A 21,646-nucleotide genomic window follows, 5' to 3' on the forward strand; every position below is an offset into this window, starting at 1 on the left:
AACCTCTGCTTCAAACAAAAAGCAAAGAGTGAACAAGTGTCACCACAGTCAACATTATTTGCAGAGAGGTTAGTGCACAACACACATACAGTTATCTATTGGCCTCTTGTGCACAGGCTAAGGTCAGAAGTCAGGAGATAAAGCTTCTATCTACTCCGCCTTCAAAACATTTTTACAGGTTGGACACTTAAGACTGCATAAGTTTATGTTTGTCTTAGCTCTTACGTGTTTGCAAAACAAGATGCAAATATCTGACCTGTCAATGCTGATGTCTACTGAGCAAAAGTCTGTTGTGCTGGCTGCTGGACTGTGTGCAAAGCTGCATGTTTGTGAATGTGCTTCTGCACTACATAAAACTGGCAGAAAATATAATGTTGCACAATTTATTTTGGCCCTACATTTAATTGTGGTTAAACCTTAGATTGAGGTCCTCTTGTAGCAGCATAGCAGTTTCAAGATATTTTCTGTCTCTGGTTCAGAAACACTGCCATGCCCTGTGGCGCAGTGAGCTCTCCCTTTCTTATCATACAGAAAAGGTTCACGGCTAAACAAAGACATCTTGTATCATGACACAGCATGGAGGTTTCCGAAACTGAGAGTAAGAAATAGTTTACTCATCTTCACTGCCAAGGTCTGAATTACAGATACACAATGGAGGACACTGCAGGGGAGCTCACTCAACCATCCACTAGCATGCAGGGTGTGGGTTTTCTCCCACTCCTAAACTTAGTTTTTCTAACCCTTTCATTCATTTTTTTCCCATGGTTCCCATCCCTACCTTTAAAAAAAGATGTAGCTACTTGATTACAAAGTCTAATGTACAGACAAATATAATTAAACATGGATACCCCCTCAACCACACCTAGGATGTAAACAAGTGTCTATGAGCTGCTACAGTTTCAGCAATAATGCACACATATTGACTTGGTTTATCATCACACACACATACAAAATACTTAGTTTATCATGTCACACACACAAAGTTCCTGTCACACATACAGACCTAGTTTATCATGTCACACATATATATATATACACACACTTGGCCTATCAAGTGACATAAATATACTTAGTTTATGTGACACATACTTTATCATGTCTCACACACATATATACTAAGTTTATCGTGTCACTTCATCTGTGTTCAGATGAACAAGGATGTAAATGACCTAAGGTGTGAGACAGAAGCTTCCTGATTCATAAACAATGGCAACTTCAATGATGAGCTTTCATATTTTCATAACAGTTGTAATATGTTTGGATCTTCAAAACTATAAAAATACCTTTAAATTGTATTATATTTTGCTATCTCTCAGTGTAAATATTCTTCATCTGTCAGCATGATATATTTCACATTCTTGTTTCCTTTGTCCTAATATTAGATCATAAGTGACAAGAGTTCCTTCCTTATTCCGCTGACTACATTTACAATAGTTGGTCAAGCGATGTGTAGTCAAATGATAGTCAATACTGTGTCACTTACTAAAGCAGGTGTACAGTATCAGTAGCCAGACCACTCACAACAGAGCTTGTCAACACACATACACACACACAGGGTACTCCTGTCTTGGTTACACAGCACACAGCCTGGACTGAACACACATTGAGATGTGGTGATCCACACACACATTTCTCACTCACTGCTTTGTGTATAAACGGCCTGTCCTCTTAGGTTTGTTCTCTCTTCAGTTCTTTTCACATAAAATACCTTTTGAATGAATCAGGTGACAAGCAAGTGTCACACCGACACCTACCCCATTATTTACCATTCCAAAAAGAAAAAAAACGAGTAAATTAAAATAAAAACATTCGACTGTCTGATCCTCTTGAGTAATGAAAAAAGCTGAAACATCACCAAGAGAGAGTGAATGAAAGAGAGAGCGAGTGTGAGAGAAGGGGGGAAGTGAGAGATGCACAACAAAGAAGTTAAAATGACACACCTCAAGAAGCTGAGCTCTATAGACCCAGTCAGGCTGGTCTCCGCTGCTGATGCATCCATTGTTACTTTCTCCACAACAATGTAGGGGGGGGGGGGGACAGGAATTTGTGAACACGGTGATTTGTCTGACAGAAGTATCCTTCTCCTGTCCTCGTTCTTTCTTCTATCTCTCCGTCCTTTGATCACAGTCCTGCCTCACACGGCTCATTTTCTGGGAAGGTAAAGCACAGCACAGGGCGCGTGGACACCACAGGCGCGAGTCCTGACGGCTAGGTGGTAGAGGGAGCGCATGGAGCAACAATGGTACACATACAGCACTACACGCCGTGTTCTGCTTATCATTGTCTCCACAGCTGAAGCGCGTGAGCGAGCGAGAGAAAGCAGGCTGTGTGACTGACCCGCCGCTGGCCCCGCGCCGCCTGCTCACGTACTTGCCACTCCGCGCGTCACATGACCGCCGCCATCTTTGCCGGCGAGGGGGTGGCGGAGTGTGACGGCAGGAAAGTGTGTTGGCCACAAAGCCCCAGCGCGCGCGTGTACATGACGCCAACAACAGGACACAGCACGGTCGGCGGAAGGCGAGTCGCAGCGGTCCCGCCAGCAGGCAGGTAGACCATCGTCGTGACTGACAACCACCACCACAACCTCCACCTCGGGCAAAGACAACAACGATGTTCGTCACTCTTTGTGAGGAGTAAGACAAGGGAGGGGGGGTAGGTTAGCGAGGGGCTTGAGGGGAAAATACTTTGACTGGCCCTCGACTACACACTACGTGGGTCGCGACTACACACTATGTTGGTCTCTACTACACACAGTGTGGGTCTGACGTCAGCGGCAGCTACTCCGCAGCAGGAAGGGGAGGTAAGGAGGAGCGCAGGAGATAGGGGGGTGGAGAGCTGTTGGCTGGATGTGGACGGAGGAAGCGGGAGGTGGCAAAGTCAAGCGCGATACACGGCGAGTAGGGCGGCCAGCAAACACCTACAATAAAGCTGCAGTATGCAGTATGCAGCAAGCACTTCAACGCTGGCAAAACAGTTGGCATGCAAACAGGTCAGCGCAGACATTGAAACTCTGCTACCCCCCCCACACACACCCTGTACACACCCCCCCCCCCCTTCACACTCTCACCCTAGAGTAGAAACTATTAGCAATTACTGCAATCGTCAAGAAAGTGAACAGTCTGCACCCTCGGAAAGGTCAACCGAGGCACAAAGCGGAGGAAAGCAACTCGTTTCACGAGGACTGAAGACACTGGCGAGTTAATCTGTGGAGTTGCTTGTATCTGCTGATCAAAGGGATTACAGGTTGTGGGTCGAGTGCAGTTAGCAACTGCTGGCCCGGTATTGATCCCTCCATCTAACCACATCATTATCCCGGCGCCGTCACTCGGCCACGCCAGCCGCCGACTGCTCACTTGCGCATTCCACAAACGGTTTAGTCGGGATGAGGAATCGAACCAGGCGGTGATTTCTGGGACTGAATGGGATTCCCTGTCAGCACCGGGTGCTTGATATGCTTGTTGGGTGGGCCTCAGTAATGCTCCTCGTCTTACTTCATGTTCATGTTCTCAGGGCGGCAACAGTATCGCACGATGACAGCCTGCCACAGGACCATGCCAGACCCGTCAACTTGTGGACTGATGATGACGATAACAAATAACTGGGAACGAGGGAGGTAGTGGTCAGAAGTGAACAAAGGAGAAAGTGAACGATTTTGTCTGAAACCGCTTTTTTGTTTTTTCAGTAATATTTCGATTCTTTGTGCTGGTCAGTTGACACTAACTTTGATTAGTATACAGTGTTCTTACGTTTGTGTGACTTAACTCCCCAAATGTTCCCCAAATGTGAGGGGAATCGCTGATATCACCAAGTAACGGCGATATAATTCGGTGATCGGCCTAAGTGTACGGACCACCATTGAGTGCATTCTCTGGGTCATCAAACAATATATACATACACACATATCGACAAGTGGAGGAAGACTGAGGTGACAGCAGCGGGAGGGAGAGGAGAGGGGAGGGGAGGGGCAGGTCGTCTGATTGACGGCGCTAAGCTGCTACGCCTGTCGCCAGATCTCACTACATTAAAATGAAACATTTTGGGGGCCAACCGCCGGGTGTCTATAATCAATACAGCAATACCCGCCCTCCACACCCACCTCTTGCTGCACAATTCACCGATAGCTCACCCTCACACTGACATACAAAGGCTGAGCCCAGCGCCGCGCTCACAACTAAACACAAGTCTGATCGTGTCGTGACACACTGCCCCGTGATAATACACAATGCCAGGGGTCGCCTCCACCTCATCAAGACAGAAACGATTGAAAAAACAAAACAAAACATAAAGACAGATCGATAATAGGGTGTGCAAATCTCATGGAGCTACATAAAATATTTACATATAAATAACACACAAAAGCACATTCATTCCTAGCAACACACACTAGCTTCTTGTGACCTTAATAAACTAAGTATATACTCAACAATATAAAGGCAAGAAAACAGAAATAAAACTTTTGAAGAGGTTCCACTGATACAACATTCTCGCATCCTTCGACTTAGTGTATCTGAGAGCACAGCGCACACTGGTGTGGGTCCCTCCCTGTCCAGACAACTGAAGCCTCTACGTCACCTGCGACCCCAAAACAACTTTGGATGACAAACCGACCAAGAATTCTCTCACCCGTGTCTGACGTACTCGGGTATTTCTTTTTAAACGTTTAATTTAGTATCCATGTTCTAATTGGCATCAGTTTAGTCGCCTGTAAGTACACTTGGACTCCACTAATGCTATCTACCGAGAACAAGGTAATATTTCATAGTATGCTAGTCAAGGAAATACAATATCAAAGCAACTTCATTTAGGCCTTACAATAAACATTAAACTCAAACCAGAACGGCTCCTTACGCAGTCCACGTGGGCTTCACACCAGCATTCCAGGCAGTTATTGCCCAATCAGGGTTATCTCCCTTCTATTACCCAAACAGAGTTACCTCCCTTCCCTCCCCAACTCCTGACTTGTCCTACATTCTGAAGCTCCTCGAGGCTACCTCGGGATGTTCTCTCTCTCTCGCCCTCGACGGTTGTGACGTCAGTGTAGTGCTGTGCTCATCTGCACGGGGTCCCCACCCGCTGGCTACCCCTCCCCTCCCCTCACGACGCAATGCCCGCTTGTCGGGTGGATAAAGGTCAAGATACTGCCTTCGGTTTCAGCAGCAGCAGCGACGGCGGCGACCGCAACAACAGCAAGATCAGCAAGCGTCCAAACACGGCCGACTGTGTTAATCATTAGACACTGCGCGTGCCAGTTATCTGCTAGCGTCACTGCTGTTACCACCCTCCTACCCTCCCCACCCGCCATCAGTGTCACCCTCCAGCCCCAGCTCCATCCCCCCACCCACACCACTCAGTCGTCCCCCCCTCCCAACCAAGAAATCAATTTCGGTGCAAAAGTTGCTGTCGTCAGCTGATCGGCCAGGATTCTCGCGCGTGCGCGTACATACGTACACATACACACACGCACGCACGCCTGGCCAAACAACATCTGCTGTTAAAAAAAAAAAAGCGACTACCGCGCAGTGTCTAGCCTCTTCATCATACGCCACGTTTCGCGTTGTTTTAACATCCGTCCTGGTTGGCGAGGGCCGTAATTGCCTGCTCACTGCCCTACAGGGAAGGCAGGTCATCGATTCTCAGCGTGCAGTCCGCATCCAGCCCCTCCCTGCCCCACCACCTCCACCACACACACTCACACATTAGTTCAGCCTGAACGTCGGCAGCTGGGCGCATACGGTTGTGCGGCCAGCCTGGTGACAAGGCTACCATCGATCCAGCGTGCACGTCACGTGCGTGTGTGAGTGTGAGCACGTCGCAGTGCGTGTGTGAGTGTGAGCACGTCGCAGTGCGTGTGTGAGTGTGAGCACGTCGCAGTGCGTGTGTGAGTGTGAGCACGTCGCAGTGCGTGCGTGTGTGTGTACGAGTGTGAGCACGTCGTAGCTCGTGCGTATAGGGGTGTGTGTGCACGTCGAGTGCGTGCGTGTGTGTGTGTGTGCGCGCGCAGGCCCCTGTCTATCGCCTGCAGCTCACACAGACATCGCGCGGCACGAGGTAGAAGATCATGAAAGTGATTTTTACAACGAGGGTTAAGTCCTGAGCAGGGAAATGAAGTCCCCCCTCCCATCTCTATTTTTCCCCTCCTCTAGCAGCCTCCACTGCCAGTAAAGGTATAAAACTGACGGCTTGACATGATCACTAATATCTTAATGTGATTACTGCGCACACAGCTAACACTAAATGTTATTCCCTTTCATCACAATTTGCAACCGACCCCTATCGCCTTTCTAATAAAAGTTTTCAATTATTTCTCAATAAGCAAGAAATCCATCCGCTAGTCAGCAACCTGACTCTCTAATCCACTGTTGTACAGCACGTGTCCCCCTGGCCCCCCACACCTACCACTAACAGGGAGTCGGACAAAGCGACTGTTAGCGCTAATTACGCCACTAACACCGCCAAGCACTGAGCTCGTGTCCTGATAACAATCATGATTGCTCTCCTGCCACTTGCCGAGTGTCCTACGCACACATCTGCGATGAAAGTGCACATTCAGTTGTGATGTAGATGTCTGATGATATTTTTAGTATCAGACTGTCGGAACTGCGTCTGACATTGCCGGTTACTATGGTTATTACACAATTCTCTCTGTGACAAGCTGCTCAACGGACAACTAACGCCTGTGGTATTTTCTAAAAACTGTGGACAGTAACTACAAACCGCAAACTAATGTTAGCAGACAGAGATAGAGAACGGGGCAGTGATTGTCAGAATAAAATGACAACTTTCTTCCCCACCTCTCCCCCCCAGACCACGCACCCCACTATCAGCTGCTTGCCATGCGATGGCAATAAAACACAAAGGTTACACATGTAGACGAGAGGAATGTGTTGTAGATGTTGAAACAAAAGAGGATCACCTTTGGAAGAAGGAACAGCAGCCACCCCTTTGCTGTGAAGTAAGCACTATGCACGCTCTGTCTATCTCACTGTCTCTGCTACTTGTTTGTTTGCAATCTCGTCACTCCGCTTGAACTCGATGAACCACTCAGCCCGAGTCTCAAGAGACGCTCACCTGTACAGTCCCATAGTGGAGGTCTCACCTGAATGAGCTGCGAGGCCAGAAAGGCACCAGGTGGGATTGGTGTGCATCAAACGACCCCCACATGCACAAAAACAGTCGACAGCTACCCTCCCTAATGAGAAAACGATGTTACTAGGCAACAAGCCATCAGGGTAAGGCTTCCGACTTATACAGGTAGTGGATGACAGAGGGTGGAAATTCACTGTCAAATAAAAACAATTCCTAGTGTAGGTATCTGACCACTACAAGCTCCACAGACTGCCTGCACCTCTCTGACACCTGCAGCCAAGCAGTACGGTGCCAGGTGCCAGGTGCCGGGTATCTTCTGACCCTCCACACAACTCGGCACCGCTGGCTTGGGAAAGTCCACCTCTTGCCTCCCACCGGACTTGAACCTTTGTCCCAGGGATTTTGATGGGACAAAAGTCCACGACTTGCACAGGTTGTCGTGTTTTTGCTTTGGCACTGACATGTGTCACTGCCACTGTCGGATGGCACTGAAATGTCACTGCCACTGTCTGCTGGGCACACGCGCACGCACATTTTCTCTGACGCACGCACAAACATGTAATGAACCAAAGATTAATTAATATTCCTCGTCGTGTAAATACGACAAACAGGATGGATAGACAGCGTGAAGAGGAACTAGAAAACAAATTCAATGTATCTTCAGATTATTTCTGGAAGTTCAAAAAGTTTGGCATCTGTCAACAACTCTGAAACAGGTTAGTGATTTCAAACACAACACAGAATGCACACACTGACAAACACATGTATAGCCTGCCATAGAGGGAGGGATCAGGGAGTGAGGGGCAAAGACTAACAGATGGCGCTGTAAACAAAGATAATTCTCATCAGCAGCCGACTCTCTGATTCACCCACTGCCAACCGCCCTCCGCAGCTGAGCGTCCGTGGGCGCCCCGGGTCACCAGGTCACGCAGGTCACCCGGGTCACTCCCCACAGACCGCTAGCTACCGCCACGACAGCCACCCGCTTGGTACTGACCTTGGGTGCACAGGCGGCATGGCTTTCTGTGGGATCTGAGGGTGCATCGCTCCGGGGGGACTTTTGCTCAGGTCGGAGGTCGCTCGGTTCTTTTGATGCCGCAGCAACAGTGACCGTCCCAGCTCCTCACACCAGGTGGACAGTAATCCTGCACACAGACACACAAATACGATATTACACACACAAAAGCGCGCTCACACACACACACGCGCACCCTAACACACGCTGGGCACCACACCAGGACAATGTTGGCACCATGAACACGCACGCACCCACAAACACACGCACCCACAAACACACACACGCACCCATTTCTAGCGCAGCCAAAGATAGCGGGGTCTTTAGTGAATAAGACATAACGCAGCAGGTTGCCAGTGTAGAGAAGAAGTTTGATAAAAAAAACATCCTGTCTGCAGGAAGTGACGAAAAACAGACACGTCTGTACGGTTATCATCGTGTGTCTATATATATACATCGTGATGTCTCTCTATTTATACACAAATATGTATCTTCTATTTTTGTATCACTTCACACATTGTGTGTATCAAGAGAAGCCAGCCAGTGCTGGACATAACAACTCCGGCTGTAAATATTGTGAGCACGTGACCAGTTGTGTGTAAATAAACAAGTACACATTATGTTTGAGTACACAGACACAGCAACATCACTGCAAACATCGCTTTGTACTTTATGCACCTTTAACGGTTAGTGAGTAGCAATGACATGGACTGTTATCTACCTGTCGACCATCACTCCCCACCCACTCTACCCTACCTACCCACCCCGACACGCGTGTATGGGAAGACAGGAGTAAAGTCCCTTGCACCGCCGGCAGACGTCACTGGCGGATCAGTGAATGGAGGAGATGGTGTGATTGACAGAGCGGGTGAGACACCAAGCTGAACGGGAAGGATGGGGGGCTCACTGTAAGCACTCCCCTCGTTTTATCAGACCCCCTCCCCCCACACCCACCCGCCATTCCACGCCGCAGCCCGAGACACGAGGGCGAGCTGGCGGTGAGAGGTGTAACACGGGGTTTCTGGGCGCAAGCCAGCTCACCTGCGATCTGCATTCCTACCTTTGTCAAGCAGCACGCGCGCACACTTAACGGTGGCTGTGGCGGAGGCCGGTGTCAGACAAAGGAAACACTGCCGCTGCCTGATAAACGCCGGTGTAGAGAGCGGTGGTGGTGGTGGTGGCGGTCGTGGTGGAGATGGTGGCGAGTGCACAACTGCACGCCCGACCCTGCCGCCGTCTTATCGTTGGTCTGTGTGCACGTCCGTGCATGTGTTGTTTCATGCGTTTGTACATCTGTCTCTCTCTCTCTCACACACATGCCCATCAGCGCTGTCAATGAGGTTGTTGGCAACTCTCTCCAAGCAGTGTGTCATTATGTTCTGCCCTCCATCACCCGCTATCTCATCCTTCGCATCTTCACCCAAGGTGTCATAAGCAGACTTTATCGCCATTTCCCCACGTGACCCCACCTACGGCGATGTACGGTTAAAAAACAGTTTCCAACGATGTAAGCTTATCTCCCGAGGCGACATCAACACATTGCTCAAATCGGGTTTTACCTGCGACCCTGTCGCCGCCATTAGTCGCATCTACAACCACTACACATGTTGTTTACGGTGATAATGGAGGTCAACGAGAAGTAGGGAGGGACCAGTCGCCATAATCACAACAACAGGTTCAGAAAATATTTTCTACTTACAATCTGTTTCTACAAATGTGTTTCTCGGTAAGCGTGTATCTGTTGGGAAAGAAAAGAGCAGCGCGTGCAAACTACAGAGAGAGAACAGTTTGCTGTGAGAGGAGAGGCTTGCTGCTCTACCATCATCTCAGACAACTTTACAAAACGGTACAGTTGTCCATTCATCGACGACTGTCATCAACATAACATCAGTGAAGAAAGGAAATGGTGCAGGAGGTTAACAAAGAGGTCAGAGGTCACTCCAGGTTTGTTGACTCAGAGCCAGAATCTAACGCAAGAAAAATAAAAGAGGAAATAGCAGCAGGAAGTGTGAACACCTCGTGGAAGTGGAAAGAATTAATTCAGAGAGCGAAATCACACAGCTGGATGACACATGAAGATGACACCGAGGTGGCGGATGACACGTGTAGATGACACCAAGATGGCGAATGACACATGAAGATGACACAAATATGGCGGATGACGCCGCTAGTGTATAGAGATGGAAGCAAAGGGCGCAGACATCTATAACAGCCTCAAACTGTGGCAGGCTGTACAACATCATCATCAGCACTCGTTAGACAACAAATACGATAAATGCCCTGACACCAACAAGAACACGGACACTTTACATCTTGTGCACGCCCGAAGTGTGGCTTTAAATGTCTAGTGAGGAGCGAAAGGGTACAATCTCGGAAGGGAGAAAAAGGTTCACCCGGAAGGGCTCACCAGGACTTGGGCCGATAGTTCTCACCCTGAGCGTGAAGTCATCGGACAAATACATTCAAATCCCAATGATAACATTTAGCACTCGCCAACGAAGACCGCTTGGTCACTCACTACAGGGCCTATTTTCTCATCCCATAATCTATTTATCCGCCTGTTCACTGCTGCAACTACCGTCCTGTGTTGGCAGGGTGCCTGCTAAGCGGGTGCTGCTACAAGACACCCCGTAATCACCCCGTAATCACGCCACGTACATGTCGCGACTTCCCACCCACAGACTGCGCTGAGCTCGGGCGCCGTAAATGTTTAATCTTCAGGCACAGCAACTCGATTAAAGAAAGCCAGAGCACAGCTCCCCACCTCCTCCACCCGCCTACAAAAAAAAGAAATCTTGAACAGTGCAACTTGTTGGGCGCCGGCGACGACGGTTAGTAATAAGGGGAGAGAACTACAAGCCCAAACCAGCAACGTGGGGGACTACGTCATATGATGGCTAACCTACGCCCCACCTCCACCACCACCTCCACCACCGCGCTGATCAGCGGCTCTCAGTGTTCGATCCATGTGTACCCATATCGCACCTTCCCCTCTCCGGTCAGCTCCTCCAACAACCTCCAGCGTTCAGCGCTGAGTGCACGTGCACCTCGTGACGTACTCGCCTTCGCAAGCGAGATGCAGACTTCACTTTATCCACCACGCACGTGCACAAGCGAATGTGGCGCCCCCCACAATCCTCCCTGGCCCGTAAGTCGCAAATCACTCTCCCTCCCTCCACCGATGTTGCTACAGCCGCTGGCTGGTCTGGCACCGCCTGCACTTCCTCCGGCGATCCCAATCGTTCCCTGCCCACCCCACCGAGAGACAGGGAGTGTGTGTTGGGTGTGATTATCTGTGTGTGTGTGTGTCCGTCCGTAATCTAGTTTAGCAAGCCGTTAGTTTTGTACTGCCCGCACAAAATGTGTTGAACGACAGCACTGGGTGTATAAACTAGGATTGATGAGCATTGACGAGAGTTGACACCTGTCACTGTCAGAGAGAGTTGACACTTGTCACTGTCAGAGAGAGTTGACACTTGTCACTGTCAGAGAGTTGACACTTGTCACTGTCAGAGAGTTGGCACTTGTCACTCTCAGAGAGAGTTGACACTTGTCACTAACGGAGAGAGTTGGCACTTGTCACTGTCAGAGAGAGTTGGCACTTGTCACTGTCAGAGAGAGTTGGCACTTGTCACTGTCAGAGAGAGTTGACACTTGTCACTGTCAGAGAGTTGGCACTTGTCACTGTCAGAGAGAGTTGACACTTGTCACTAACGGAGAGAGTTGGCACTTGTCACTGTCAGAGAGAGTTGGCACTTGTCACTGTCAGAGAGAGTTGGCACTTGTCACTGTCAGAGAGAGTTGACACTTGTCACTGTCAGAGAGTTGGCACTTGTCACTGTCAGAGAGAGTTGACACTTGTCACTAACGGAGAGAGTTGGCACTTGTCACTGTCAGAGAGAGTTGGCACTTGTCACTGTCAGAGAGAGTTGACACTTGTCACTGTCAGAGAGAGTTGGCACTTGTCACTGTCGGAGACACCAGACAGTTCGGGTAGATACACTTGCAACACGCTGCTGCTCTTCTGGTCAGACATTTGGCGGGAAAACTTAAAACTGTAATTAAACAGGAGGATGGTGGGGCTAATGACTGTAGCAGCAGCGTCATGTCGGGGTCAGAGTGCAGCTTGTATAACGGTGCACACTATGGTACTATTACAGTACACCTGCACTCCACACGGCAACTGTGAGCGAGCAATACTCAGCGTGACCATGGTGACCTGCATCACGGTGACGATGCAGAACGCAAAACAACGCAGATTGAGAGCGACACCTGTGAGAGGTCCGGGGACTCAGGTGTGCGCCAGGTAAGAAGACACCATCGTGGACCACAGGCGAGTCGAGCGTCAGTCATCGCCACCAGTCAATGCTGACGTCATACGCAGGTAAGACTTGCGCAATACACCTTTCTGCGCACGTCGTTGAGCCAAGAGTCGTCGGGTAGGTGAGGGGGTAAGTGTCCGGGCACTCGCACACCCCCTCTCGGTCCCGACCCCACCCCGAAGCTGGCAGTTTCGTCACTGCGCGTGACATCTCGTTGCACGTGTGACAGACGTTTTCACCTGTGCCGTCTCGCCACATCTGTAGCCTCCGACCAGGCCACGTGCTCCCACAAAACGCCCATTCCCCCCTCCAGACGACCCCTTTCCCTCCTCCTTGGAAAGATGCTGACACGGTTAGGGTGGTGGTGAAGGGATGCTGGAGCTGTTGGTCAACTCTGTGACGAGCGTGGCATGATGGGCCTGTCTCCCAAGGGTCAAAAGTTCGCATTTCGAGATAATAGACGCTAGGAATAATTTTCTCCCCACCTACCCACACCTTTCCTCTTTGTTCATACCCGGGGTTTCTTCCCTCTCACAGGGCTGTGGCTACACCTGTGTCAGGTCTGTATTTCAGGCTGCCACGTGCACAGGAGTTGAGTTACCTTGCCTTACACATGTCCTTGCGAGGTAAGCAAGGTAGGTAAGATACAGGTGAGCACACCTCCAGCGGGTCACCACCCGACCAGCTGACTGGCGGCATTCTCTGTGAGAGGCGCAGTTCTTGGAAAGCAGGTGACTAGGCAAGTATCGATGCCGCTGTGGACTTGAAGTGTTACAGGAACTATGTCGGTCTGGAGCAAGGAGAAAGTATTTCTGGCGATAGGTAGGTATTTATGTCCACAGGTCACGTGACTGGTGGACCACGTATCGACAGAACGCACATGGAGGACGTAGTGAAGATGTTTCAAAGATTAATGAAGACACTGAAAAAACTGACAGGTAGCCGGTGTGGGGGGCTTACACGAGGTGTCAAGATTTCTGCAGTGTCTTCATTAATCCTGGAAACTTCACTGCGTCCTAGTAATGTTTTACCTTGTCACACAATCCTCGTCATCGTGTCACACAATCCTCGTCATCGCATCACCCAATCCTCGTCATCGCGTCACACACTGACCCGTGTGACTCGTCAACACTCACTCGTGAAAGCTCAGGTCTCTCTACCTGCCGCCACGATCAGAGAGCACACGAGGTGAAAGGACGAGGTCTAGCGAGTGTTTTTGTTTACAAATTCACGAGAACTATCATGACCATCTACAAACTCTTAACAACACACAAAGTGTTTGCCCTTTTTCCAGGATACAGCCTCGAATGCGAACAAAATTCCAGTGACAAAAATAAGCCTGGATGTTGAACTCTTGTTGATGACACAGATGTCACCCAACAACACCTGTTGGTTCCACTGACATCACAAAACACTTTAATCATACACAACAGCGCAGCATAAGACTTGTTTACTTTTCTAACATTTGGTCAGTGAAGTCACGTGACTACAGCTGTACATTCAGTCGGGGTCAGTAAGTCACGTGACGACAGCTGTACATTCAGTCGGGGGTCAGTAAGTCACGTGACTACAGCTGTACATTCACCCGGGGTCAGTAAAGTAGCAGTCCATAGGATGCCACGACCGCTAGGACCAGGGTTCTCTTCTAACAGCGTTTAATCACGTGTGTACATACACATCATGGTAATTATATTACACTTCCTGTTTCCAATATTTATGAAAGATATATTTACGATATGAATCAACGCAAACAAGTGTCACTGTTGTAATTTTGTCGTTATTCAGCTGTCGTTTCGCCTCCAGTGGCGACAACTTCTGTAGCTCCGACATCAATGTCACTGATGGCTTCGCAACTGGGCTGCCGTCTACAGATCACGTGACATGCGAGTCTTACACACCACACACACTACACGCACACAAACTACACAGTACTAAACACTTACACACACTACACAGTACTAAACACTCACACTACACACACACACACGAGGAAGCAGTGTCCCCCCACCCTCTGCACACCCCCGCCCAGGTTACGCTCAGCACGACAAGCATCACACGAGGGCGGGAGATAAGATGATAGCGAGAACCAACAGGATGTGGTTGGGGAGCGTGGCCTGTAGTCGGGAGGGGGTGGTTTCACGAGTGCCTTGTGCCGGTGGTGGATGTCAACAGGCTCACAAGGCCCCACACAGCGGGGGGGTGGGTCCGTGTATGTGTGCAGCCTCATAACAAGTGAGTTGCGCTTGTGTTGCCTCTCAAAGACAGCGACTACCTTTTGCCAACCGTCCGCCAGGTGACCCTGTCTCAGAAATCAACTCCCAACTATCCACACACATGAATGCAGACACGTTAGCCTCCTTCAAATGTTTGCCTCTGTGTATTCATCGGGACGAACAGACAAACTCGTCTGCCGTGTGACTGGGTGGGCCCGGAGGTCAGTGACAGCAGCTCAGCTTTACTACCTCCCCCTCCCCCTACGCCTCGGGATTATTCTGTTCTCGCTTTTCCGGGTCATAGGTCACAGGTCACAACACTGCTCCGATCTTGAAAATCCAGTCACCACCACCACCACTACCACCCTCTCACCCTCCCTAACCCCTCCGCGTCCGGAGACCAACGTGACAGGGGGCCGTAAGGTGTCGCTGTACTGTGACCTTTGGTCTACAGGCACCCTGACCTTGAGGAAGTGATGTATTGGAGTCGTGTTTATTTACCATGACTACACTTATCAGCTGTGTGACACAAACAGATGGCGGGTACCATTCTGCACCCTCCCTCACTCACTCCGTCGACTTCTTGTCCACATCCTGGACTTGTTCTTCTCGGGGCTGAGCTCGCACCCGTCTGCACTTTAACCCGCCCCACCACCGACATCCTCCCTCCTCCTGTCGACTGATTTTATCAGCGAAGCCGTAAACACTGGTCCTGCAGTGACGACAGACAGAAACGGTTAAGGGAGTGTGTTACGACAACAAAGGACGCGTGCCTGCTATCTGCACACAGGTGAGAAAAGCTGGGGTCAGCATGGAGAGTGTTGCAGGTGGTCGCGAGGTCAGGTACTAACGGAGGGCAGTCGTGATGATGGGGAGCTAGTGATCGTCTGTAGCATGTAACCTCTCACCTCCAGTGTCTGAAATGGTCACATGTCACATCTTGTGGACGCAAATACTTGTCAAACACTCGCACGACAATCTCTGGACTGGTAAGAAGGCCATTATCGCTGACGATCAGCCATCAACAATGATGATCAACTCTTATCAGCAGTGATACCTGCTCCGGAACCTCCCGCTGTCCCCTCCCCCCGTCCCGCACTATTACTATGACCAACTGTCAAAAAAATAAAATAAAAACCCCAAACCAAAAATAGAAACTCGACGGTTTCGAAGCGGTCTTTATTTAGCACGCTGTCTATTTCGAGAAGCAATCACGACCTATAAATAACCTGTCTCCTCTGGACCAGAACTTCCCGTCGTCGCACGCGCCCCCCGTCTTGCTAAAAATAAATCCCTACTCAAAAATGGGGGCGGGTGGGGGAGTGGGCACCAGACACCAAGAAAGGAAGACAAGGAAGACAACCCTCTGCCCGTCGTCACGCTGCTCTCCCTTGCATGCCTGCCCTTGGACACATGCACGCGCGCCATCAGGCGAGGGGATGCACGTGCCGTCAGCTCGCCACACCAGCTTGCCGGCCCCCGCGCACCAACATCGCGGACACGGACAACGAGGCAGTCCACGTCGTGTGGTCACCACCCACGTCTAAGTCGCTGCACTTTCCTGCCACCTCCGAGGTACTCGCCCCAGCAGTGGCCCGTGGACTGCGAGCTGCTAGCAGGTGATGGGGTGATGATGGGGTGGACACCTATGGCGACAACCGTGTGAAGTCTCGCCAGACAAAACTCCCAAACATGCACGCAGTTCGCACCGTGGGAAAAACAAGGGGAGGGGAGATAAAGGGGGGAGTGGCAATTACGCATTCCTGCCTACACGTGGGATAACTTTGTTTTGCAGTCATTAGACTAATGACCCCTAGCTGTACCCCTAACGTGACGTGACAAACATCACAGTACCCGTATTTGTCGCCTCCCTTGGTCAGGTTGTCATGCGAGGGATCCGAGCGCTACTGCTCCACGTCTAAGGTAAAGGTCGTCACCTAACCTTGTTTTATTATTTCAGGTCGCTGGGGAGTGAGGTATCATAGGGACCAGCCTTTTGTTAGCCTGGTACCCGAACCCCCTCGCCGCTTTACCTTCCCCGAAACCTCTTTGAAGTCAGGCATACATCCCGACAGCTGGGCTTAATTGGGAAAGAAAGACTATTGCGCCACACGGGTATCGAACCGGCACGTGAATGGGGTTAGAAACCAGTGCTCTCTCCACGTTCTCAACTCATACCTCCACCGATAGAACCCCCCACCCGTAACTAGCGGTGAGTCTCCTTGACTGGCAGACGACAAGTGAGACAGGTTTCTGCCTCTCCATCTCAAACACAGCTGCATGCTAACGGCTGTTAGCAGCCCCGCCTGTGGTGAGTGCTAAGTCCCCCCGGCTAATGTTTGTTTTGTGTGTGCCGTGACGACCGAGCTTACACCATACTTAGCAGTGGACACCCAGCAGGCGACAATCCCCGCCCTCCTCCCCATCTCCATCACGGACACGCGCAATAGCTGCTATTAATAGCCTGCCACGTGACCAGCCTCAGCTCGCTCGGCCTCCATCAAGCAGCCTCACTCCCGCTGACGCTCGTCGTGTGTTGAAGTCCTCGACCAGCAGAGGGCTGCACAACGATCGTCTGCTGACTTCAGCACTCTCCGCAGCCACCAAATAAAACTGTGGTTCAATAGATAACGGAACAAGAGCTAATAACGACATGTTGACACAGGGGCAGATGATGTGGGCGGAGGGTGTGTGGGGATGGAGGGACTGCAGGATGGGGTAGGAGGAGGAATGCTGTCAATGGCACTTCTTCATACAGTTCCTGCCTTAGCAGCAGAAAGTCAGTAGGTGTTTGTTCATTTGACAGGTAACATACCTACCTGGTGATTCGCTAAAATAACTGCAGGTAACAGATGTTCCGCCCACTGCTCGCGCCAACCATGGAACCCGCAGCCAACGCCTTGTACGTCTGCTAGCGACCCACCATGAACAGTGGAATATATTCCCCAATTATAAAACACAGCTGATGGTCCTTGACATTCTTGGACTTGTCGACACTTCCACTCAACATTGCCGGTGACTGTGCGGGAGGTGGGACCTGCAGCCTCCGACAGCGGTTGGTGACAAAGAGAGAAAACTCTTCTGGCTGCCGTGGAACTGTTCCAGTTTACTCCCCTCGCCACCACTCCTCGTATGTGCCTGCGCTTTGTCTCCTCCCACCCTCCAGATTGCTTTCCTACCTCCTTCACTTCTCTTCGTGTCGGCATTCCTGTCTCCTAGTCTCTCCCACACTATTCCTGTCTCCTAGTCTCACACACACTATTCCTGTCTCCTAGTCTTCCCTCACTATTCCTGTCTCCTGGTCTCCCCTCACGACTTCTGTCTCCTAGTCTCTCCCACACTATTCCTGTCTCCTAGTCTCACACACACTATTCCTGTCTCCTAGTCTCTCCCACACTATTAAGGGAGGGGGACTCCTCGTTTACCAACTCTGTGCTATTCAAGTCTCGACACAAAACATGGAGTCCACACAAGCGTCCAAAGCAGCACATAGAGCACAGGTATCACTGTATTACAGTATTCACATCTTATTTCACCGAAGTACATTTAAGACCTCGTTGATTATAGTCACACCTAAGGCACGCGCCTTGTTGACGTGTGTACCTTATGTGTTCTACCCGCCGTGCGTTGCATTTGTCCCTAATCTCTCTCTATCCTTGTCATTTCGCTCTGTTGCTATTTTATATCTATGAGGTCAAGGGTCACACAACCTCCGAACAGCGGTAAGGGACTGAATACACAGACACCAGCCCAGCAACAATTCTGTCCTTGGTAATGTCTACTTGTCGGCCTTTTGTTGTCTGTGGTCCCCCTCCCAGGTAGACACCAGGTAGACAGGTTGCACTGTGCGGGCCTAGCGCACACTTACAGGTGAGGTGTGCACACGGGGGGAGAGGGAGGGAAGCGACAGGTAAGCATAATGATTTTATACCCAGTACTTGTAACCTACAACAGGTGCGGCCCGCCGCCGAGGCTGGTGCAAGGAATAGATTTTCCGCAGCCATGAGGCAAGATGCCTTTAACGTCACTCGCTGGTCCGCGGCCTCCTCCATCTCCCCCCTCTCCCCACCCGCTTAATCGATGGGCCCCCTCCCCCCCGCCTGTAACCTGTCACGTAGCCAGGTCCCCACCCATCCTCCTGGTGCTGGAGCCAAAGGTCGAGGAAGACCGTGTCAGCGGCAAGACAACGTGAACGGTACACAGCAGACGACACAGTGTCGTCATTTGATGAAAGTTGTGCCTCAGGCTCTGGGTCACAGTCGTGACCCACTGCCGCTGACGTCAGAGAAGCGAAACTCGGTCAGCTGTCACCACGCCTGGTGTTTCCGAGGCTCGAGTTGAAAACGAAATAAAAAACGATTGTTGATGTTTGAAAGGAAAGGGAGGGGGGGTTGTGTGGGACACTCCATGGAGGACAGGGACGAATATTTTATTTCTCCCAGACAACGGCCTACAACCATCTCTGGGATGCCCTGCCCACTGATGACCACCGAGTACCGTCTGCTGACAAGGTCCAGTGTGTCAACGACCGGCCTCGCCAAACTCTCGCCATGTCTCTCCCTCATTCAAAGAACCTTTGTGACTGCTGGCTGTAGCGGGAAGTCGAGCTGTGTGGCTAACATAAATGTTTAACATGAAATCATCAAAACCAAACGCTCCTGAAACAGGAAGAATCTCACATCTTTAATGTTAACGAGGGAAAAAAAAGTTCGCTCCAGGACAAGCAACGTCAGAGGCAGCGAGCACTGAACCCCCTGGTGATGGGGCTAGCCACCTCCTGGGTCTTCTTCTTATTACTTTTCACCCCCAGTGGAGCAAAGGGCCGCAACTTCCCGGACAGCGGCAGATAACCAAGCAAATCACACACCTTACATCCTCCTACCACAGGGTCTCACCAGCAGTGGTTCCCAGACCTCGACCTGTGACCTGTCAACAACACGTGTACACCCTCTGTCTTTCCTTTCCTCCCGTCCTGTTCCTTCTTGTTCACCTACAGCAGTCCCTGACTCTCTGACACACAGGACACATCTGTGTCATTGGTCGCAGATACTGGACACTGCCTCAGAGATACCGGACTCTTGGCTGTCTTATTCTACACATTGCACTCATTAGGAATCAACATTTGGTGATCACACCTTCCCTAATTTCTACTCAAAATCTGTATTTAAATTGTAGAAATCTCAAAACGATGCACATTATCCGGTTAAAGCAAGTAGCTTTTAAAGTTGCCACAGAAAACTCAAAACTACACCGACTGCCCATTCATTACCAGATTTGGTCGAACATTCCTGTCGACTGAGGGTGGGTCGCTGATGGTGTGTACTTTGTTCCGGAGCATTTTTACTGTTGATGATTATTTCTCTAAGATGATACCAGCGGATCCACATGGAAAAAAAATATAAAAACAACTGGCGTGGCATTATAATTACGGAGGGTAGCAACGACTGAGAGACAGACTGGGAGGGAGGGGCGAGTCACGTGACAGCTTCACTCGAAACCTTGCGTACCCGTATTGAAGATCAGCTGGCAAGTTAGAGATATTATAGATATATATTGTAAGTGTTAAACTGTAAACAAACAGCGGGTGCCCGAACCCAAAAGTGCGCGAACTAGGGGGGTACCCGTGTTAGGCAGGTACTTTCACCCCTAGCACCACCAGGTGACCAGCTATCAGAGTACCCAGTTGATGTGTAACAATATCCTGTACTGGCTTTATTCAAGCTCGCTCTGTCCGCCCACACAGGATGCTACCCACACCGGAGTCCCGCGGTATTTACTTTACATTGCAATGACAGTCATCTAGCCAATAAAATCCTAATCATTTGTTTATCGTTTAGAAAATACGGGAAACTGTTATTGAGCTCTGCCATAGCCGAGGCAAACCAAAGAGCCAGCGGTAACCAGGGCGGTACACGAGGCCAGACCCCCGAGGGTCCGTCAAAGACGTTGTCTTAATTGAGGATCTGTGAGTCCGTGTGTCGCCCTCCACACTGGACACTGGCTTCTCGCCGTCTTTGTGTTGTAATCACTTCCAGGGCTGGTCACGTGATCCCGATAATCCCAAGTGTGCTTCTCGTCTACTTGTCTATTCCATTGCCGTGTGAGAGATGCTGGCTGGAGCCTGTGATTACAGGGCTAAATCTTAACTGGCGCCGTCATCGATTGACGGCGATGTCGATAAAAGCGAGACAGCGACGTCTGGCACGATCCGTGAATGTCGTCTGGCGAGGGCAGGTAGAGCGTCGGCTGGTTACCTGTGTGCGGCATGAGGCTCATTCACCTGCAACATGCGCGGCGTAGTGTGTCGTGTTTCTCGTGCAACCCTCGTCTTTCTTATTCATCTTCGGAGTAGGATCTTTCTTTTAAACTTTGGTGCCGGCTGATGACTGTCAAAATCCACTTTAGTCACATGAAGCTGCCACCGTCTGTCTTCATGACAATGAAATGTCCGCACCTCAATCTTGGTGACCACCAACATGAATACCAATACAATCACGACGACATTGGAAATCAGCCCACATTCTCCCTTTTAGAGACTTAATATTAACTTTCTTCAGCCAACTTTATAATTGTAATATTTTTAATATAGACCATGTTACTCTGCTTGAAACTGTTTCATTGATCTGACGGGCAGCTAGAAGCTGGCAAACATTGGACATTAATTATCCTTAGGAAGGCTGTTGCAGAAACTCTCTGCCACCCCTCCTACTTCAAGAACTTGATGTGGCACAGAAACAAAGAGAGGAAGACAAAATGACAGTCAAGTGGCGCTAACAGACTCATTGTGACAGAGTTTCCACTGTAGCCATAGGGGGGTGACTCCAACTACACTGACCTCTAACCCCTGTAGTCACCCTCGCCACCTTCATGCAGCATTCAGTGTCTGACCGTCCATCACTGAAGAACATCGCCGTGGTCCAAACCACACCTACACTCACCTGCCTGCCACCTTTACATGGATGCTGCAGGAGGGTCTGGGTAAAGAACGGGTGTGATGGGGAGGACAGGGG

The 21,646-nt window shown here is 50.2% G+C and overlaps 1 protein-coding gene across 1 annotated transcript in view; it reads right to left on the reverse strand.

Annotated features, from left to right (window-relative positions):
* LOC112561407 (zinc finger MIZ domain-containing protein 1-like) overlaps positions 1–21,646 on the reverse strand; it is a 171,537-nt gene that overhangs the window by 32,323 nt on the left and 117,568 nt on the right. The window contains exon 5 of the mRNA XM_025233894.1: positions 8,084–8,231. Within this exon, the coding sequence (XP_025089679.1) occupies positions 8,084–8,231 (148 nt within the window). The remainder of the gene's footprint in view (positions 1–8,083; positions 8,232–21,646) is intronic.

This window comes from Pomacea canaliculata, linkage group LG1 (genome assembly GCF_003073045.1).
Source record: "Pomacea canaliculata isolate SZHN2017 linkage group LG1, ASM307304v1, whole genome shotgun sequence".
Taxonomy (NCBI): Eukaryota; Metazoa; Mollusca; class Gastropoda; order Architaenioglossa; family Ampullariidae; genus Pomacea; species Pomacea canaliculata.